This window comes from Thermobia domestica, chromosome 5, assembly GCF_964235325.1.
Source record: "Thermobia domestica chromosome 5, izTheDome1.hap1.1, whole genome shotgun sequence".
Taxonomy (NCBI): Eukaryota; Metazoa; Arthropoda; class Insecta; order Zygentoma; family Lepismatidae; genus Thermobia; species Thermobia domestica.
The window spans coordinates 32,724,160-32,747,076 of NC_137458.1; the positions used below are offsets into that span (position 1 = coordinate 32,724,160).

General features: G+C 38.5%; 1 protein-coding gene across 3 annotated transcripts in view; it reads right to left on the reverse strand.

Annotated features, from left to right (window-relative positions):
- The window catches only part of LOC145685838 (uncharacterized), a 79,106-nt gene that overhangs the window by 23,579 nt on the left and 32,610 nt on the right, over positions 1–22,917 (reverse strand). For all 3 annotated transcript variants that reach the window (XM_081758445.1, XM_081758447.1, XM_081758446.1), the window contains one exon: positions 12,670–12,785. In XM_081758445.1, coding sequence (XP_081614571.1) covers positions 12,670–12,785 — 116 coding nt within the window. The remainder of the gene's footprint in view (positions 1–12,669; positions 12,786–22,917) is intronic.

Consider the following 22,917-nt stretch of genomic DNA (forward strand, 5'->3'; position numbering starts at 1 on the left):
CTTTCTTATTTTATATATATAAATAAAACCCATCCTAAAGTTTGGAGCCCTTAAAAGTAGCAGTATAACCCCCCCCCCCAGAAGTCGGTCCTGGATCGACCTCTGCGTGAATGAGAGAGCAATTTTCTGTTTATGTGTTCATCATATCATGGTCACTTCTACTGTAGAGGCATTCGTGTATGTTGTACCCTTATGTTGCGCAAAGGCAGAAGATATGACAAAGTTATTGTAAAGGTAATCCAGAATGTTGGTTTTTTACTGAAAAATTTAGTTGCAGTATCATTTAATGGTGCTTCTAATTTCAGTGGCAAATATAAAAGTATGCAAGCTCTCTTGCGACGCGAACCCCCCAAAATGATATTCACTCACTGCAGAACTAACTTGCTACAACTTGTTTTGCTTACAGCTTGTTAATCTTCGCCGGTAATAAAGAAAGTAATAAATGCAATGAATCATATATTTTTATTGTTTCGATCCAGAACACAAGGATAAGTGTATTACAGAAATTGAAGCGGCTCTTCATAAATTATCACATAAACTTGTTCAGCCATGACAGATACGCTGGTTATCTTCCGAAGGTAGCGTGGTCATTATTTGCCTCACTTCCGCGCTATTTGCTTATTCCTAGAACAAATTTCTAGTGATGGTGTGGACTAGTCTAGTTTGGGTGAAGGATTGCTACGCGATTCAAAAAGCATTCTACAGCGTTGATTTGGCCCTGTTCTCAAAGTTATTGAAGCCACTAACAAGACGAAGGAGGGATCTTCAAAGTTCCTCGAATAATGTCGTACGTAAATGCAGTTGTATCGGAAGTTTCTTCCTACAATATGGAATAAATTCTTGATGCGTCAAAAGCAATGATGACATCTGCAGAAGAGGTAGTTATTACTGTTTATGATAATATCTTCAAACTACAGTTGATCAATATTGGGAAGTGCTAGAGAACCAACAATGTAAGATGTTAGAAACAAGTATAATGGGAACTTTCAGGCTCTACCGTCATTTCAGAAGAGCCTTAAAGAGAAAAAGCGAAATCTAGACTTTAAGAATATTTCCCTAGCATTAGATATATCTCTGGAAGACATTTCTTTTGAATACACGATTCTACGATGATTGCCAGGAGATATCTTCGTCTATGTAATTTCAATGTAAACACGTTCCTGATGATGAGAAGAAAGCGATGTTTTCACTGTTGTCCTCAGTAGTGAAATTGAAACAAATTTTGTGTTTGGAATATTCTCGACTTTTCCCTGATCATTTTAATACACTGATGAAAATCTTAATCGAAGGCCCGAAGATATCCGACGTAAGGAAACAGGCTCATGAGGATGTAAGAGGATGATGAGGATGCCACCCCTAAAACTCGAAAACGGTGAAATATTTGTCAAAGGAGAAAACATTTATTTTATCCTTTCAAAAGTGCTACGTATTGAGATAAACAAATTCGCTCCAGGGTCCAAGACGGGATCCAATTCCAAATTTTGGAATGGCGAGGGGTTAAGTAGTATATCGTTTGAAAGCTATTTTCAAACGAAACACGATGTAATAAGTTTCGACGCTCCACATTAAACCTGTAGAAAATGGCGGCAGCTCAAAATATCAATACAGTTTGCGTTGAAAAGTCTTTGACCATCTCTAGAAATCTGAAATGGCTCAACAGATATCAAAACTAAAAAACACGTATGTCATCATTTCAAAAGTACCACGTATTGAGGGAAGCCAGTTGCCCCAGAGTCCCTCGGAGGTTCCCAGACGGGGTGCAATTCAAAATTTTCAAATGGCAAGAGGGTCAAATAGTATTCTGTTTAAAGATATTTTCAAAAGAAACACGATGGAATAAGTTTGACGCTCCATATTAAATCTGTAGAAAATGGCGGCAGGTCAAAATGTTAATAAAGTTTGAATTGAAAAGTGTTTGGCCACGTCTAGAAATCTGAAATGCTTCAACAGACATCAAAACTGAAAAACATGTATTTCGTCATTTCGAAAGTACCACGCATTGAGGGAAACAAAGTTGCCGCAGGGTCCCAGACGGGGTTCAACACAAAAGTTTGAAATGGCAAGAAGGGTCAAGTAGTATATCGTTTGAAAGCTATTTTGAAAAGAAAGACGATGGAATAAGTTTCGACGTTCTACATTAAACCTGTACAAAATGGCCGTGGTCAAAATGTTAATTCAGCTTGCATTGAAAAGTATTTGGTCACCCCTAGAAATCTGAAATGGCTCAATAGATATCAAAACTGAAAAACACGTATATAATCATTTCAAAAGCACCATGTATTGAGGTAAAGAAAGTTGCCGTGTCCCTCGGAGGGTTCCAGATGTGGTCCAACGCAAAGTTGCAAATGGCCGTTTCAAAGCTATTGTTAACAGAAGGAAGATGGAAAGTGTCTTGTGGCTATACCAACCCTGTATGAAATGGCGAGGGGGCTGTGTGAAATGTTAACACAGCATTTCTCCGTGGTCATTTCTAGAAATCGGAAACGGTGAAACATATGCCAAAACGCTAAAACACATATTGCATCTACATAAATCGTTTCGAGTTGCAATTATTTGTTCTAGCGTCCTTGCAGGGACCTAGGAGAGGTCCAACTGCAGAATTTGAAATTAGAGCGGTCAAGTATCAAATGGTTTGAAAGTGGTTGGTAGAAGAAAGAAGTTTCTTGGGTCTGCACCCAGGTCGTGCGAAATAGCGTGAGCGTGCTCTTACACAGGAGAAAACAGAGAAAGCTATCAATGTTGGGAAATGTTGTGCCAGTCGGGTCTTGGCTGCGTCGTAGAGCATTCCCTGCACATTCCGGAGGTCCTGGATTAGCACACTATGCTCGGGACATGTCAGTGTCCACAGGTTTGCTTAGCCACACCAGGCAAGCTCCGAGATAGTATTATGAATCGGGCTTGACCGCCACGTTTCCAGCACCATTGTCGCATCCTTCTCCCGGCCTGAGCCATAGTTGCCCCAAATGTCATGCAAACACAGATCACTGTGCTACTGCTTTTTACAAAAACGGTAGCGCGGTATTCACGTCGAGACTACCTAGTGGGAATGATTATCTCCATAATTTGCGCGTTCGTACGAGTTTGTTTCTATTTGCTTTCCTCCGTCTAACTAGGTATTATACACGTCAATTGCGAGATCTCAAGCGTTTACAGATAGGTTGTTTGAAATGCACACGGCTCATGTAATAGATGCCGTAATATTTACCGCCGTAATAAGCGTATTTGCCATTTGGCCCTTTAGAGCATTTGATGTTTGGCCTTGCAAGCCATAGCTTTATATTTGTAAAGCTGTGATGCTACAATAACCATTACAGTTGTGTCTAGTGTTCGTAGTACTTATAAGCTAGTGGAATTTAGTATTATGTAATGCCCTGGCAAAGTTCAATCGACGTAGGTAAAACAGCTAGTAATTATGTGTTGGTCTTCCAAATTAGTAATCTTGTAACCGTACAATACGATTGTTAGGAGATGAGTTTGTGCATGTCAAGGCCGACGGGCTAGGGCAAAGAGAATCTATTAAATGTCACATATTGAATATGGATTAGGTTACTATGCAAAAAGCATGTGTAAATAATTTGATAGATGATTCTAGTTGGAGATGGAAACTTAGGAAGACTGATTATACTAATTGTTATATTGATTATTGTGTTGGTTCTATAGGATTAAAGAGCTAGGATTGAATATAGAGAGTGATATGTGTATATTCTACGAGAAGACTGAAGTAAAATATGGAAAACCCAAATAAGTGAAGTTAAACTAAATACGTTACGTTAGAAGTGTATGTTAGATCGTCATAATGAATGCTTATTAATGGGCACGTTCTGGTGAAGGCAAATTGGAAATAATCTTTTTGTTTGGAGAATGTGCGCGTAACTATCCTGCCACAGCTAGACGCTTTAATGAATTGTATCCTGAACGTCCCAGTGTCTGTCATCTTGTTTAAAAATTTCGGCGAACTCAAAACATTAAAGACAGACTGCTCAGGACGACCAAAGATAGAGGAAGAAACAGTTATTGAAGTAATAGGAAGTCTTACGATCAATTCTACTACTTCTCTCAGACAACGCATATTCCACGAAGCTCAACAGATAAAGTCTTGAAAAATCATAAGTTTCACCCTTACAAAATGCCTATAAAGCTTGAACTCGGAGATGCTGACTTTGATCGGCGCATCAAATTTTGTGAAATCATGACTCAAGGAATTGACGAAAATAGGCAGTTTTTACAGAACATGTTTTAGTGATGAAAGTACGTTCTCCCTGAATGAAAGTGTCAATACACACAATGTTAGGTTTGGGGAGACCAGAATCCGTATATACTGAGGGAAGGACATAGTCAAAGACCCCAGAAAATACATTTATGGACAGGAATCTTGGGGAATCAAATAGTTGGTCCTTTGTTCATTGATGAAACTCTAAGCGCCAATCTGTATCTACAAATTTTAAGGGATACAATAGAGCCCTTACTAACACATCTGGTAGAAAATACATCAGATGAAAACGGATTTTCAGTTTGAAGTTGGTTCTATTTGGTTCCAACAAGATGGATCTCCTGCACACTATTTTCAATAAGTGCGTGAATATCTTAACATTACTTACCCCAACAGGTGTATAGATAGTCGTGGTCCCATTGAATTTACACCAAAGTCACCTGATTTATCTCCCAATGACTTTTTTTGTGGGAATACCTCAAATCCGTTGTATACAAAAAATCTATAAGTGTAGAGGTGCTAAAACAAAGAATAACAGCAACATGTAGGGATATTTCACCAGGAACGTTCTCAAATGTTCGAGACGAATTTCATAATCGTCTTTCCTACTGCCAAGAGGTAAATGGGGCTCACTTCGAGTATCTTCTTGCATAAGGTATGTGTAAAGTAAATTGTAGTAGTACTAATAATAGTACTACTACATGTAATAGGAATATGAGTAATAGCGTCAGAAGTCGTAGTAGGCAAAACAATACTTGAAATAGTACCGTCTTAATTAGTAATACAGACAGGGCATTCAGTTAATTAAGCCTTTCGATCTATGTGACTGTCTATCTCTGAGTTCACCCAACCCCTGTACTTTCGGACAAGGTTTGTATAGCCATTCCTAACTTGCATGATATTTATTCTTTTACCAATAACTTTCAAACAATATGCTACTTCACCCTTTTCATATTCTCAAATTTTAGATTGAACCACACTTGGGAACCTGCAGGAATTTTGGGACAAATATTTGCACATCGAAAAACTGTACTTTACAAATAAGGAAACATCCCTTTTAGCGTGTTGATATGTTTTACCGTTTCTGGTCACTGGACGTGACCATGGTTTTTTCGATGAAGGCAGTGTTAAGATTTTAATTCTCCCGCCGTTTCACACAGTGTTGGTATTGAAACATAAGACTTGTTCCATCTTCCATCTTTTAACAATAGCTTTCAAATGATATACTACTTGACTCCACTTGCCACTTGACCATTTTGAGTTGTACCCCGTCTGGGACCCTCCGAGGAACCCTGGGACAACTTTGTTTTCCTCAATACGTGGTGTTTTTGAAATTATGAAATTCGTGGTTTCCCGTTTTGAATATATTTCACCGTTTCCGAGTTTTAAGGGTGGCAAATAACTTTATGGAGACACCCCAGGGCGCAAAATTTCAAAGTCAGACGCACTCGCCAATTCAAAAATGATGGTCGCCTGTATTTCGCACGCACAAATTATGAGAGTTTCTGCCACCACGGCCTTTGCTTTAGCAAAGAAAGAGATTACGTTAGGACATAAAATTTCAAAACCAGAAAATTAGATTCAGGATAACTAATTTTGAATTGGACAATTCATATACATGTTACGAAATGTCTTATAATATCTTACGACATTACGTTTGTGTAACGCTCGCTCTCTCTCTGTACTGAAGTTGGTTGCAGTTTTCTAATCAATGTCCTTAAATAAAGGGCCGTTCATGAAAATTGTGAGCAAATCATCCAGTGTGTCAATCTTCAGTTAACTCCTGCAGGCAGTCTTAATTCTATTGAGACTGCTGAAGCCTCTCTCACATGAAGTAGTACTCACAGGGAAAACTGCACAAAATGTGACCATTGTTGCAATTTTGAAAAAAAAATGACGTGATTGGTTGATCTATTTGACGTACAATGGGCTGTTCCCTAAGCTGTTCTAGCTTGAAACAGTAAGGAAAACGGTCCCTCCCGTTGACCCGCCAAGGGACAAACCATTTCGATTGAGGGTGGAAAAGGAGGGGTGAATTACAATGTTGTGAAGACTTCACCTTCCATGTCCGTTGTGAAGACTTTACATTCCGTGTTTACTTTCACTGAGTGACAATTATTTTCTTGCAAAACAGAAACTGCGTAGCCCTGTGAGTTTAGGCAGAAATCATTCTTATTGAACGCTGGTCGCCAGCTCTATATTTCTAGTCGAAAAGTTTGCGCTCTGCACACCATATGTTTTCAGGTTTCTCTACAACAACTGCTTCAGGCCTTGAGGTCTTTATCAATACCTCACCTCATACTTGATAATATGGATTGAAATTTTCGTTTGGCCTCAGAAAGTTGCAAAGTGATCGTAGCCCATGAATTGTTATAGTACATGTTTACAACATATGTAGAAGTAAACAAAAATCACAGAAATAATGGTAATTTTAAAATTTCGCGGCGTGGCCCCAAGCTAAGGAAAGCACTTTATCCCTGTGGCAGTCAACCTGTATGTCTAATAGAGATACAGAATTTGTATGTTCCGTCTGAAGCTGCACGGATGATCTAAGATTACTTTATTTGCAAGGTGTTAAACTGTTTTACAAATATATTATACAAAATCTAGAAGGTTTAGAATAGGAATATTTTTCAATAATTATTAAAGCATGTTTTATGGTTTTTGTTAAACATAGAATAGCAAATATGTTAGTTATTTATAAATGCGTCTCTAGATTACGAGTTTCTTTAGTGTGGCTACTTGTAATTTGAGTGTTTCTGCTTGGATAGAATATAATGCCAAAGTTTAGTGTTTTCTCATTAGAAATAGCATGTAAACCAGCCCCAGGTGCTTCCTGTCTTAGCGCTTGTGAGAGAAAATTATTGGGGAAATAACTAGTACATTCTACACAATAAATCTACTTTGAATGCAGACTCAGAAATCTTTGTCACGGACTAATTTTCAAATGACACTGATTATTGTTATCATTTTCTTATAAAAATGATACGCCAATATTCTGAATATAAACTAACCTGCCTAAACCGTAAACCATTAATCTGGTATTCTGATGGGAAAAAATGTTATTTACTCTGTACAAAGCATTCTGCAGATCGGGAAACATCACTGGAGCATCAATCTTAATGTTTGGTATGCGTTTCACAGAGGATTTAATCATACTTCCCATTTTTATATAAGTTCAAATTGTATTGTTTATCATAACAATGGCCCTATTTTGCTTAGGTATATAATTTATTTTGTTGTGATTCTTAGCTAATATACCTGAATGACTACACTACACAACAATGACAAAATAGTCTTTAGAATCTTTATGTTTCTGATCGTGCACTGCATTAATTTAATGTATACGCTTATGATAATAGCATGCATTTAGATGCACTCCAGCAAGACACCGTAGTTTATCACGATATTGTTAATTGAGAAGACGATATGTTTGAACATAGCTATCTCCAAGCTGAATTAAGAAGGAAAGTACCATTGAAGTGTGTGTTTTTTTTAACGAAATTGTCGCTTAAACTATTTTTTCAATCCATTTGAAATGAAAGATATCAAGATATAACTGTTTGTTCAGTAAATTAGTAAGTAATAATGCTTTAACATTACCAGTCACAGAAACAAGTCTTTTCAGAAATAAAACCGTATTGTGCACAGCAAATTACAATTTATTATGATTAAATAAAGGGGTTCAACTAACATTACCTTTACATATTGCATATATGAAGAGTGAATAACCATGTTTACACGAAATCAATTTCAAGCAGATTTACCTTACAGAAAAAGACAGCTATTAATCCAGTCGAATTAGACCAAAAAAAAAAACAAAAAAACATCTAAACCCGGGAAAAATCGTAATTACTTGAAATTTTGAACATACCTTTTGGAAGGTGTATATAACAACATACTAAAAGTCTTGAAATATCCGGTGACGGGTTTGGCCGTCATATAGGAAAATGGCCGCCAAACCATGATTTTTAAAGGTAATATAACTAGTTCTCACTTTAAGAGCTATAACTTACGTTGTATTTGCACTATTGATGTTATTTTTACTTCATTCGAATAACAAAGGTCTACGCTTACAGACACGTACCTGCCTACTACACATGGGGGAATTAGTGAAGGAATTTTTTTAAGAAGTCCCCAAAATTTTCCTTTATTCAAATACTTTTTTCGAAACTACACCGGCGCAGAAAGAAGTGGGGATTGGCAGCTTCATCTTCAACGTATGGAGGAAATGTTGCTTCAGTTTTAAGCAGCTGGGCATTTAAATTATGATACATTTGGTCACTTCTACCTTCAACAAATGACGAGCCTTCAAAACCGGATAAGCCAGTATGAATTTTATATCTTCACCTGTCATTGGTGTTTCACTATTTGAAGAACTAGAAAATTTTGGTGTGGTTTACGCAGAGACATAACCATTGAACAAGTTCTTATGCGCGCCATGAAGTGTGTTGCAGGCCTCACACACGGAAGAAGTGTGTGTGTGTGATAAGTAGTGTTCTCAACGGGTCGGGTCAGTCAATTTGGGTCACGGGTCGGTCCTCAACCCGACCCGACCTGAGTGACTCTCCCCGTGATCCGACCAGATTGACCTGACCCGACAACCCGACCCGAGCTGATCCGATTGACCCGACCCGACAACCCGACCCGAGCTGACCCGACCCGAGTAGCCTCACCCGACAACCCGACCCGAGCTGACCCGACCCGAGTTGTCACGATCCGTTTGAGAGCACTATGGTCACGACACTGAATGAACGTCAAAATGCACTCCCATTGGGAGTTAAACCCGGACCACGTTTACCGAAGTCTTACACGTTAACCACTAGCTAGATCAAGCGGGGGATTTGTATATGCACCCTAACGAATATTTCGAACTTTTGAGGTTTTGTTATTTCTTTTTATAACTGACACCAATATCCGACGTGGGAGATTTTTTTTTGCTTTAGTTCTATGTGAAGAAATTTTTCTTCAAGGTCAGTGTTCTCACCTGCTCGGACGGCAGGGGGTCTTCTCGGAAGGCAGTAGCAAGAGTCTCTTGGCTAAGACGAAAGGAAATCGTTTAACTACAATGATACGGGTTGAGGAAACGGGAGAACACCTCTGATTTTTCGAACCCTTCAACTTTCATTCCAAAATAGGTTATATTTCCGGGACCTGCGCCACTTTGATTTTTCTTTCTCGGTAATTAAAACGTATTTTACACTATATATAGTTGCAAGTAAGAAGATACATAATATGTATTTTGTAATTTAAAATTTAAAAATACAGTATGATAATTAATTATAAAGTACTAATTTTATTTAATCACTTTCAGCCCACCAAATGAAATTCAAACAATTCGCACCCTGGGTCTTGGTCATCAATACAGTGTCTTATTCTTTGTCTTGCACAGTCAAGTCTTGGTCCTGCATTTCGTAGTCTTGGTGGTCTATCATGCTATACAAGAGCCAAGAATGCTCGCCTCATCGGTACAAATGAAGACCAAGTGTGATTTTGATTATTGTCTTTCATACTATACCGTAAGCAAGAAAATATGCTCATCGCTACTTATCACCAAAACAAGGCCAAGAGCAAGATTACTATGCACTTCGTCTTGCATATCCAATCTTTATCTTGTTCTTGTATCGATGTTCTTGGGCTTGGTGAAATAAAATGAAATATTAAGTTTAAGGTCCCTCGATTCTGCACAGAGGCTAAGGGATATGGTGACCATGAGAAATGAATGAAATGGTGGAATGAAGAAAGTGGGAGGAAACAGGAGAACCCCAATAAAACCCACTACACGGCGTTTCTTCACCACAAAGCTCACTTAGCACAAGCTGGGATCGAACCATGGACACCATGCACCAGAGATGAATTCTCTACCAGTGAGCTACCGCGGCCCTGCTTAGGTTTGGTCGTCCATATCTTTCTTTTCTTTTGACCCTGCTTAAACAACTTCTAGTTTTGTTCTAAATCCAGACTCCATATTGGCATAGATATTATTATTACAGTCGATTGGTAAAATCAATCTTCCACATTTAAAAATTAAAGTACACACAAGTAGAAAAAGAAGCATTTATCATAAAAACACTAGCTGCAAGTGTTCAAAATAGATTTATTGTTTCTATAAAATCAATTGAAAATTGCTACTTTTAATTAGGCAGCTAGTGAAAAACAGCAGCTTTCGACTCCAGCCGAGTTTAACCTCAACCTAAACTCAGTTGACCAAAATGAACTGACCCGACTGACCCGACCCAACAACCCGACCCGAGCTGACCCGACTGACCCGACTCAAGCTGACCTGACCCGACAACCCGACCCGAGCTGACCCGACCCGTAACCCGAGCTGAGCTAACCCGACCCGTTTGAGGGCACTAGTGATAAGGTAGTTACAAAGGGGATCTTGACAGCCCCTGCAACAGCTCATAGTGTGTATAGCTTAGGTAAATTCTGCAATTTCTCTTTCACTTCTAGTGAACAATATATTAAGTGAGTCTCGTAAGCACGGGATAATGACGATAGGAATGCACATAACCATTTTCCACAGCATAATCATTTTGTTAATATTGCTATTGGGGTAGTAGATGACAACACTATAAACTACGAAGACGCTGTTGATATTGACAAGCTTGGTGTTTTGAGTATGAATGGAAAAAAAAAATCGTGATGTAAAGTTGAGAATATCAGCTAGAGTTCTCTCGCTTGCAACAGCAATTAGCTGTACAAAAATTAATAACATACGAATCCCAGTCAACACAGAACAATTATTCAATCATATTATTGGAGAGTCAATACATTCTAACTGATCAAGCATGTGCCGCTCAACCATCTCCAAAAATCTATTTTTTCATGAACGTTAATCATATATCAGAGTACTTTAAAACTAGAGTTAATTATTTTTTACAACATCTAATGGCGATACAGCGGCTGCTGCTATTTTTTCGATTTTAGGCATTTACGTTGTTTTGCATATCTCAGCAATTATTTGACCTACCAAATTGAAAATTGCTGGGCGTCTCCAACTCGTGCAGAGTGAAAAACTCTGATCTTAACACGTTTGCCTAAAACCACTTGAAAGGGGTGAAATCAGGGTCTATAATAGCAACATGTTTGGACATTGAAAAAATGTTTGGGAAAAGGAAACACCTGACATAGAGGTTTGAATTTGTGTGCACGTAGTCCAGGACCATAATTTAATATACAGAAATTTACAAACCTGGAGCTGGTCCCAAAGACTTGAAAACAATCGTAAAGTTGGAAATTATGCCAATTTCTATGTTTCACTGTCCAATGGTCCTGGATGAAAAAATCTGAAATTTTGGGAATAGATAGTCCTTTAGTATACCATAAAACAGGGGCGCGGTGGCTCAGTGGTAGAGCGTTCTCCTCTGGTGCTAGGGGTCTCGGCTTCAAACCCTGCTCCCGCCAAGTGAACTTTGTGGTGGACAAACACCGTGTGTGTGGGTTTCTCGGGGTTCTCCCGTTTCCTCCCACTTTCTTCATTGCACCATTTCATTCATCTCTCATCATCACCGTCTCCTTTAGCCTAACCGGCATAACCGTGGGACGTAAAACTCAAAAATTTCATTTCATTTATATACCATAAAACACAATAAAACACGTTTTGTGTTTTTGAGCAGAAGGTGGGCAAAGTATTAAGGAATGACATCATACTCTAAGAGATGTTCACAAATTCAACTGAAAATTTGTTGTTGTGAAGTAAACGAAAGTAGGATGAGTTGTTAGTTCAGTCTAGACTCTCAAGCTTGTTTCTGTCCTCTAGTTGTAACACTGTCTTATCACACTCACAGCAACACTGTTAAAGAACGTCGATATCAGCAGAAGGCGAGGAAAGTAAAAATGCACACTTGAAAAAAAAATGTCCGTAAATACTCCTTGCTCTTGCTGCTTGCTATATCAATGATATTCAATCATGTTTATTCTTGTTTTAGCTGTCAACTCATGCAGGTGACAGCTGTCCTATCGTTTTATCTACATTTCCAAGTTCCCTTGAACACAGTCTGGCCACTGTTTGCTTCAATTGCTGCCTGAAGATCTTCATTTTGTACATGAATTGGCCCTCCGGTTCAGTTTAAGTGGCACATCTCTATGAATTTGATTTTAAATTTCCCGTAAGATGTTATTCTTGCTTTATCATATTGTGGGATTATTCTTTAATATCCAATTAACATATTGAATCACTGGCATATTCAGATTATACTCTTTTCATTCTTACCTAACAGCTTAAAACAAGCGTAATCCAAAAACTTTATTTCTTTTTTTCTTAAATTGTTCTACTCTTATGCAATTTTGTTACCGTGCAAGCCAAATTTCCAGTCTAGTTAAAATGTTTCAGCTGCGCTGCTCAGCGATTGAAGCACAAAGAGTTATAATCAAATTTACCTTACAATCTGTTACCAATAAGAATTTTAATTTCCACTAATTAGAACATAATATGCACCTGAAGAGCAACTTACCCACACATCACATTAAGAGTGGATTCTATCTTCGACACTTCTTGCCTAGAACCTGCCTTCTTACGCATTGCATATCTTCCAACTCGAGAACAAATAAGAAATTCACTTAGTTGTACCTATTGAAAGAAATGAAAATATATTATTCTAAAATAAGTTCCTTATGACGAAGTTCAGACCACAGAATATTAATATACAACTTTATTTTAATGTTGGACAATAGTGAGCAGTGTGTTATGCATTTGTGGGAGATCTGCAGTCACAAAGGTTTCGAGGCGCATAAATATAAATGACAATCATAAGTAGATAAAAATCTAAACCATTAACATTCAATAATTACTTACAGATATTGCATGTATTGTAAAAATAACTTTTATAATATGCCTTCTCTAGAATAATAATAATAAATATAAAATCCACATTAAACCGTTATTCATATAAAATGTACAAAGACGCAAAATAGGTTGCTAGAGAGGCTTCTTTTAATGAAATTCTACTTTTAGAATATGTTGTAAGTAGTTCTGCATTTTAATAGTCTAATTCAACTATTTATTTTCTTTAACAATCTTTCAAGTTTTTCATATGAAACAATTTCTTTCTGAAAACATCATTATACTGTTTCATTCCTCAATCTAACCAAGACAAGTGGAAGGGAGTTGAGTTGAGTTGAGTTTAGTTTAACGTCCTGTTCAGCTGCAAGGCTATATAGTCAAGTCATTGTATGAAAATTAGTTGAAAAAAATCCTTATAAGATGTATTAAGTTGCATTGACAAATATACAAAAAGTCCCCAAGAATCGCAAGTGCGCTACGACCACCATGTTGGAAAATGGACGCCGCAAGGTAAGAAATTGTTTTAAAGTTGCAACCAGTTTTAAAAAAAATCTTAGAAGCATGGAACTTATTTTATACATGCATTTTGCTAGAGTGAGAACCATACTAAAATTTGAAAAAAAATTACAAGTATGCTAAGGCTGCCATATTGGAAAATGGGCGACACAATATGAAAAATTCGTATGAACTTGTAGAACTTCGTATGAACTAGAAAAATTCGTATGAACTAGAAGAAAACTTAAAAGAATGGGACTTCGCAAATAGACGCATCCAGTGGTAGTGAAACACAAAGCATACTTCAAGTCATCAAAGTCGGAAGTCTGCTATGGCCGTCATATTGGTAAATGGTCACTCTATTATGAAACTTAAAGCTATGACCAGTTTGAAAACTTTTAAACATGAGTCTTTGTGAATAAATCCCTTTAGTGTAGTGAAAAGCACAAAAACAAAAGGCATCTCCAGTGACTCTAATTTCTTGACCGGTGAGTACTAGGGTCGATACAAGTATGTAGAGAACCAGTAGGCTCTATATTTCACGAATATGTTGGTCTCTATGTCACAAAGTGGGGTCTGTTCGTGTAACTGCTTTCCAGATTTTCTCCTGTTGTCCAAGAATTTGATATTAGTGAAACCTCTTACCTCACCTAGTTAAGACATCAAAGAACATCTCCGAAAAGGAATTGCGGAAGTATTCTCTGGTCGTTCTGAGGTTTCGACAATGGAACAAACATAAAACATCTAAAGGTTCGGATGTCTCGTCTCAAAATCCTTGTGGACATCCAGAAGATTGCTCAGACCGTAACACACACAAACACCATTAACACGATGAGACGAAAACACATTAAATAAGCTAATAATATATTTATTCATTAGATACACTATATAAAAAGAAACACTATATACAGGAAAACAATCACAACACAAAACACTCGAATAGATGTTGATATTTCAATACTTTGATAAACTCAAAATATACGCTTCACTTCTTAATAACACTGACTAGCCCTTTTAAATCTTTATAAGATATACGCACGAATAAAATTTTATATTTCGAAGATCATTGTAAGAACTTTTCTCACACCACTAAATGACGCACACTGGGGTCAACACTGTGGGGTAGTACTGGGAGTAGTACTGTGGGGCTGCTGCGATGTTAATCCAACAAAAAATTTCACAGTGGTATGTCTCTATAATAAATGCTTGCGGTCGTAGTGTAGAATCCAGATGGTTAAAAGTAACAGATAACTACATATACGTACTTGGTCAAAGGACCTGGGAATTAACTGAATAGGGCTAGTCGGTAATACAGTCCTTGGGTGACTATATCATATCGTAAGCCCTTTCATAATGAACAGAACAAGCATAGTTTTTATGTTGACATTTTGGAAAAAGACTCCTCGGGATTAAAATTTGACTGACCAACTGTTCAAGGTTGGCAGTTCGTTTTAAAATACAATCTGGTTTAAACAACCTATATGAATATAAAAGTCAAATGTTAAAATGATTTGCGTTAACTCACAGTTCACTGGCCACGATGTGGAAGAAGACGAGACTAGTTCAAGCCTGAGAAATTTGAGATAAGAAAGTGCCAGTAATATTGATATGTTACCCAATACAGTCACTCAATATACCTGGGCTGTTAGTATTTCCATACGTAATCGAAGAAAACACTTAATTCAGTTCCAAATAATTATATAACACAGTCTATGCATATTAATGAGTAAGGAAGCAACACTGAATTGTCTAGATAGTCGAAGCACAATTATCACACATATAGTTCAGAACATCAATTTTGCCTTTGTTATACACTAAAATTTTTTCAGTGTAAAACGTTTCACACATATGTATTGGTGAACGATGAAAGGTTCCTTTGTTCTTACACGTGAGAAAAAGTCACGTTGTTAGCTGTTCCGATCGCCGATACCGATCGACGTCGAAAAACCGATCGACGATACCGAAAGTGTTGTGGTCACTTGTCGCATCACCGTGCGCCACTAAAAATGCTTACGGTGGATATATTTATACCTATCCTAATCTCCTGACTCTGCTGCATAATTCTATGCCGCGCACCACTTACGAAACCACAGACCCCAGCAGGGTCGTCACAAGAAGTAACGAGAACCGGCCCCGAAGCACGGATTGTTTACTTGTGGAGGCGCTTATGTCCGGTGACCGACGGGCTCCTCGGACAATGTGGGTATGGGGAGAATATGCAGGTACATTAGTTTCCGAATATGCGAACCCCAATGTCGCATTTGAAGTTGTTTAAATGTCTGGGCCCAAAACAACCACACGCTACTGATCGCTCTCTGCTATTTCGAGGCATGTGTCAGTTGAGCTTGGTGTGTGTGTGTGTGTATCAGGGAATACATTGAACTGTGCCTCTCCCATAACACACTTCTAGTTACAGGTCTGCTGAAAATTAGAATCAAGCTAAATAATGAGTTCTCACTAGAAACAAACCAAGCTCAGCTGACGCATGGGTCCAAATAGCCGAGAGCGATCAGCAATGTGGCTGTTTTGAGCCCTGACACTGGAACAACTTTTAATGCGACATTGTGGTTTGCGTATTTGGAAACTACCGTGTCTGCATGTTCTCCGCACATCTACATTGTCCAAGGCGCCCGTCGGACACCGGAAATACGCTCTCCCACAAATAAACAATCCGTACTTCTGGGCCAGTTCTCGTCAGTTCTTGTGAATATCCTGCTAGATCTCCGTGGTTTTATGGGTAGTGTGCATCGGAGAATTACGCAGCAGAGTCAGGAGATGAGGATATACTCAACGATCTCCATCGGTAACCCCTCCAGTGGCGCACGGTAACCTCGAGAAGTGACCACAACATTGTTGGTGCCGTCGATCGGTTTTTCAACTCCTGTTCAAACACTCCTCCCTTAGCGACTTCGAGACTAACGTATTCGTTACCTACAGAGCCCACCGGTTCTCTACATACCCAGATCAATCGTAGTACTCACCGGTCAATAAAGTAGGAAGTCAACAATGCACTGGGTGGAGATGCCGAGAGCAGATATCCAAAGTAGGATAAATATTTTTACTACACTTGTACAGTGGTGGACAACAACAAACATTGAATGATCTACGGTATTACAGATACAATAACATAATATCCAAACAACCTTTTGACATGACGTTTGACCTTTCATCGATACCTCCTACAAGAGATGCAGCTGCCCAACATTCGAATGGACAGATCCAGCAGTGCACTTTCAGATTCAGCTATGGAAAGACAATAAATTGAACCGAACGCAATGGGGATAGGCGCAATTGGGAAATGCCTTGTCTCCAGTGCCGATGTCAAGGAGTACAGCACCTCCAGAGTTGATTAAGCTGATTTCATGTGCATATGGATCGACATGCCATAACAAATATTACTGCAGAAACTTGGGTTTGTTATGTTCTGGTATGTGTAAAAGCTGTCAAGGACTTTCCTGTATGAATAAAGTTAATACAAGTCAGTGGCGTATTTACGATTTTGTTTCGAGGGGCTTTGCCTGAAAATGTGAAAATTTTGTAAGATATTTCATATACTTTACTATAGTAAGATTTCGGGGGATTAAGCCCGTAAGCCCCGCACTAAATACGCAAGTGATACAAGTGATCTATTTTCTGATGACGAGGAATACATAGACTAAAAGTGGTGACTGACATAATTTGATTGCATTTGTTTCATTCGTAAAAACACATTTTTCATTTATTTTATTTTTAATGAAAATTTTTCAATGTATATATTTTCAAATTCCAATTGCACAGCAACTGCAAAGGTTGCTGAAATTTGTATATACCTAGTTATATCATAAATACTGTCACAAAGTTTGGAGTGGCGGTGTAAGCATCCACAGTGGCACAGTGCTGCCATCTACGTATAAAGCGGAAGACGCATGTAGTGCGTGTTTAACCGTTCATGACATGCGTTGATATTGTACTGACTTCTGATGGAGTGGGGCGATTACGAAAATCGTGTATCAGTAATTGCACTACACAAAGTCGGGAAGACAGCATGTGAGATTTTCAACCTCCTGAAACCCCTTAAAATCAGCAAGAGATCCGTGTATCGTATTACACAGCGATACACCGAGACTGGAACGGCAGCTGACCGCGCAAGGAGTGACAGACCACGAACGGTACGAACCCCGCAGGTCCGGAAAGCAGTCGCAGCAAGAATTCGAAGAAATCCTGTTCGAACACAAAGTGTGATGGCTGCTGAGATGAACATAAGCAGAAATTCCATGTCTCGTGTGCTCAGGAATGAACTACATCTATTGGCGTATAAGAGGCGGGGTGGTCACTTTCTGGCCCAAACATTAATGTCGCACAGAGTCCTTAAATCAAAGAGTTGTTGCGGCGTTACGCCAACATTCTGCGCAGAAAGATTCCATTCACTGACGAAAAGGTGCTCACAATTGAGCAGACCTAGAACGCCCAAAATGACCGTGTATATGCCACGTCATGTACTGCAGCTGCTGAGGCACCTCCAAGGGTTCAGAGAGCACATCATCTTGCCTTAGTGATGGTTTGGTGGAAAGCTACTCAGGTACAACTCACCTACATTTTTGCGAACAAGGTGTTAAAACATCTGCCAAGTTGTACCACAACACAGTGCTAACACCTATAGTGAAACCACTATCAGCCACCATGTTCCCTGGAGAAAGGTGGACCTTCCATCAGGATTCCGCTCCAGACCACAAAGCGAAAACAACCCAGGACTGGCTGACACGGAACGTCCCCGACTTTATTTCTACCGCTAATTGGCCTTCTAGCAGCCCAGACCTAACCCATTGGACTACAAACTTTGGGCAGTCCTTCAGGCAAAGGTCTGCCATAAACAGCATCCATCTGTCGACAGTCTGAAACAATCCTTGCCCCGAGCAGTGAACAATTTTCCCATGGACGTGGTGCGTAATGCCATTGACCAGTGGCCGGACAGACTTCTGCCTGCATCAAGGCCAAGCGGGGACATTCGTGCGTCAGTTGTATAACATATCAATGTAAAACATGACCAAAAGAAATTGCCTTGGTCTTAATACTCTCTGTGTTATTTACATTCAAACTTGTGACAGTATTTATGATATAACTAGGTATATACATGTCTATATTTTGTGTAAAATTTAATTTTCACTGATGCTGATGAGAAGAAAAGTATATCAGTACCCTTGGGGAACGAAGCAAATAAAATGGCTGTCATATTGCAATATGCCAGAGGTAGTACAAGAGGGTTTCTGTATTTCATTCATTCTTGCTAAATGCGTATATATAAAGAATTCATAACGTCTTCTAATTACTTCACATTACAACGTCCAGATTTCAATATGGCAGCCATGGCACACTTGCGCTTTGTGGAGGATTTCAGTATGTTCTTCACTATCACAAAATGCATCTATTCACTTAGCCTTATGCCTATAAGGTATTACCTTTTTTGATCACAACTTTAAAAAATTGGATTTATTACGGCGGCCATTTTTCAATATGACGGCCGTAGCACACTTCTGATTTTTGCGGACTTTTGATATGTTGTTTACTACAACCGAAAACATCTAATCTCAAAGTCCCATGGTTATAAGGTTTTTTTTTTTACACTAATTACAAAATTTTGAGCTAAAATGACTCGTCTAATATGAGACTTGGACCTACTGATTAACTTGAAATCGGAACCACAGGAGATTTTGCCGGGAATCGAAATTGAGTCTCCCACGCCAAAGAGCCAGTAAAGAGATCGTAGATGGGAGGGAATTAAATAGTGTTCTTATTAGTTTAGTTTAGAGATCGTAAACTGAAAGATTATTTAAGTAAGTATACAACTCTTTTTTAAAAAATAATGATAGACGAGAAATGTATTAAAGAGCATATTTAAAATAGAATTAAGATACAAAATATAGCCATCACACTGAACTTTCTCGCTCTCATTAGCTTCCAAGGTGATGAAGGGTTATAGAACTCGTAGCATGTCGTCATGGAAGAAGAGGAATAATCGACAGTAATGAAGCGTATCTACAGATATAAATGAATACTGAAAATGATTCTCAAGGAACCGAAGGTATAATGCGACACAAACAAGTAAAGAATTCAATCAGCCTCTACATAGGTAATGTGACCCGTTTCTATAAGCGCATCCTAACTAGAGATGCATCATTTAAACACTTACAGTGAAGTTATTTCTTAAAATTTAATAACGTGACAGATATTGCATACTCACAAAGGATTAACCGCCGATGATTGGAAGAATTATCTTTCTCATTGTAAGGAATTTGAAGTGTGGCAAATATCAATATAGAGGGTATTTCACCTAAAACGCCGTGATTTCTAACCGCTACAAAATACATTTAAATAATAGTATAGTAATATGTATATGTAAATTCACAACAAAGTATAAATTTTGTTTTACAATTTTTGTTGTTGTTGTTGCATTTTGTATGGAGGACCGTAGACTTATGTTGCAGCAGAAAATCTCATTGGTGACTTGGTTCATTGAATCACAGTCCCTTGTTGGCGTTCAACGACGATTCAGGCTGGAGAATCATTGTAGAATCATTCAGACTAGAGGATTCAGACTGGGCACCATCCACCAAGTCCATATGGCGTTATGTTGATCAGTTCAATACCACTGGTAATGTTACAGTACTTCAAAGAGGGGGATCCAGACCAACTGTGTGTACAGAACAGCGTATTACAGTAGTGATTCTGCAGCGGCATCTGTTGTGAATAGCCCGCATAAAAAATCTCTGCGACGTTTGTAGGCATAAACGCAGTATCCGTAACATCATGTTGGCGTATTCTGCGAAAAGACCTGCAAATGTTCTCCTATAAAATGCAGATGCTTCAAAAATTAAGAGACATTGCAAAAAGAAGGTGTCTGCATTTTGCAAATAAATCAGTGCGTTAATTGCTGATGACCCAGATATTATTTAAAACTTGTGGTGTACATAGGAAGCTTACTTGTATCTGTTAGGTGAAGTAAACAAACAAAATGTAAGCTTTTGGGCAACAGAAAATCCACATGAAATGGTAGACTCACGTCTGCATCCGGAAAAGCTTTTGATTTGGTGTGCTGTATCAAAATGTGGCATAATTGAACCTTTCATCTTTGATGGCTATGAAACATCATAAAATTATTTGCAAATGCTTGAGCATTACTTCTATCCTGGCCTTCGTCATAAAAGGTGTCCACTTCGTCGGCAATGGTTCCAGGAGGATCGAAATAAACCGCATACAACAGAACCTGTCCTTAATTTCCTTCACAGAAAATTTCACAATCGTGTGATCTCTAACCGCTATCCATTGTTTTTTGAACAGGCTTCGAGTGGCCGCCGTGCAGCCCAAATATTATCTATTGTGATTATTTTATGGGGTTACCTCAAGCAGGAGGTATTTAATCATAAACTCTGATCTTTAGATGAATTAAGAGCAAACATTGAGCAGTGTACGGCAGCCAGTTAGTCAGGTCACTCTAGGTAAGGTTTTTGATAACATATGAATCAGGGTCAGGAAAGTGTTCAATCGTCAGGGTGGACACTTCGATGATGTGTTACGTTAAACTTTACTGCTATATTAAACTTTAGTCTTTCACTTATCATGTCATGTAAATTTCTCTTACTATAGTCATCAATAAAATACGTTGTTGCACTTCAAAATCACTGCTTTTTCAATGAAACACCCTGTATATGTTTCGGACTGCCTGGTTTCAACAGCTAAAGATTATGGTGCTTGTGCTCAAGTGGACACCCATTTCAAGTTTATACTGCTATTTGTGATAATATTATATTTTAAGTAATTAGCTGCATTCTATGCTACATAATTGTTCTATCAACGGTAGAGTTATATTGAATGAATGATTGTCTCATAACCTAAAGGAAATGGCTCTTGTGTTTATGTTTCACTTTAGCCCAGAATACATTCTGTGCTAGAATTTAGAACAGAACATTTTGGGTTTTACTAAAGTGCAAGCACTGTTTACCTAACAATATATACAGGGTGACAACACAACCAGGGGCGGATCCAGAACGGACTTCTAGGGGAAGGGCGGGGGGCTGTAATACTGCTACATACAGCTACTTTTAAGAGCTCCAAACTCTAAGATGGATTTTATTTATATATAAAATAAGAAAGTTTTCTTTTCTGGGGGGACCGCCCCATGGATCCGCCCTTGAACACAACATTGCTGCACGGGGCCGCGGTGGCTCAGTGGTAGAGCGTTCACCTCTGGTGCTTGGGGTCCCGGGTTTGTTCCCAGCCCCCGCCTTGTGAACTTTGTTGTGGACAAACACCATGTGCGTAGATTTCCTCTGGGTTCTCCCGTTTCCTCCCACTTTCTTCATTCCACCATTTCATTCATTACTCATCATCACCGTCTCCTTTAGCCTAACCGGCATAACCGCGGGACGTAAAACTCAAAGATTTTACAACATTGCTGCACGTCTTGCAAATAAGAACAGAAATAAAACACTGAACTGCTGAACAAGACTGTACTATTCATAAAAATAAAAAAGTACTTATTTTTATGAATAATACAGACTTGTTCAGCAATTGTTTTATTTCTGAATATATACAGGGTAGTCAATTAAAACTACTTTTGTAGTACAGATCCGCTCGGTCCTACTCCTAAGTTATATTTTACTTATCTTTTAGAAGTAAACTTGGAGCTTCATTCTAGCAGCCAACGAGACCAGTCATTGCCCGACCAATACATTCCCACGTAGATGATATTGGTCCCTTTCCTTCAACTACAACAAACATCTTACGATTCATCATTGTTGTTGCTTCACTTCATTACAATCAAATTTACCACAAAATCGTAGACTTAAAAAGAAACTCTTTCTCCTAAATTAAATATCAAAAAATTCATAAGTAAACAGGTTCCTTACTTATATTTCTCTTTGTTCATTTTGTCATTCACCACTGCGTTGTCTGTTTGAGATGTTATAAAACCATCTTCATCGGATGTTTACTTTCAACGATTGTTTATTTATCGTTCTCTTGCAAGCCACCATATCATATTTTGAGAGAGTGTGCAGAAACTCAGGCTATGAAAATTGTTGCTACCCAAATTCCTTTATTGGTTTAGATATGTGCTAACTCCTTTCACAAATGAAGATTTAATGTGAGTCCCTCATGTAATCAAGTGGACGAAGATACCGTATACTTTTTGGGGATTTGAGTGACATCTGGCTTAATGTTTGAAACTATACCATGTTGTGACAACTTGGTTCCCACGTGTACCTATCCTGCAGTCCATCTGATGTCATAATTGAAGCTCAGTTTGGATCTTATCCTGAGACATGCATTTTGGGATAGTGCATGTCGCCTGTATTTGTTATTGTTAGTGCTCGGATTTGGAGAACTGCAGTCATGGATTTCGAGTGATGAGATTGAACCATAGCTAATAAGCTTCCATTTTCCTTATCTC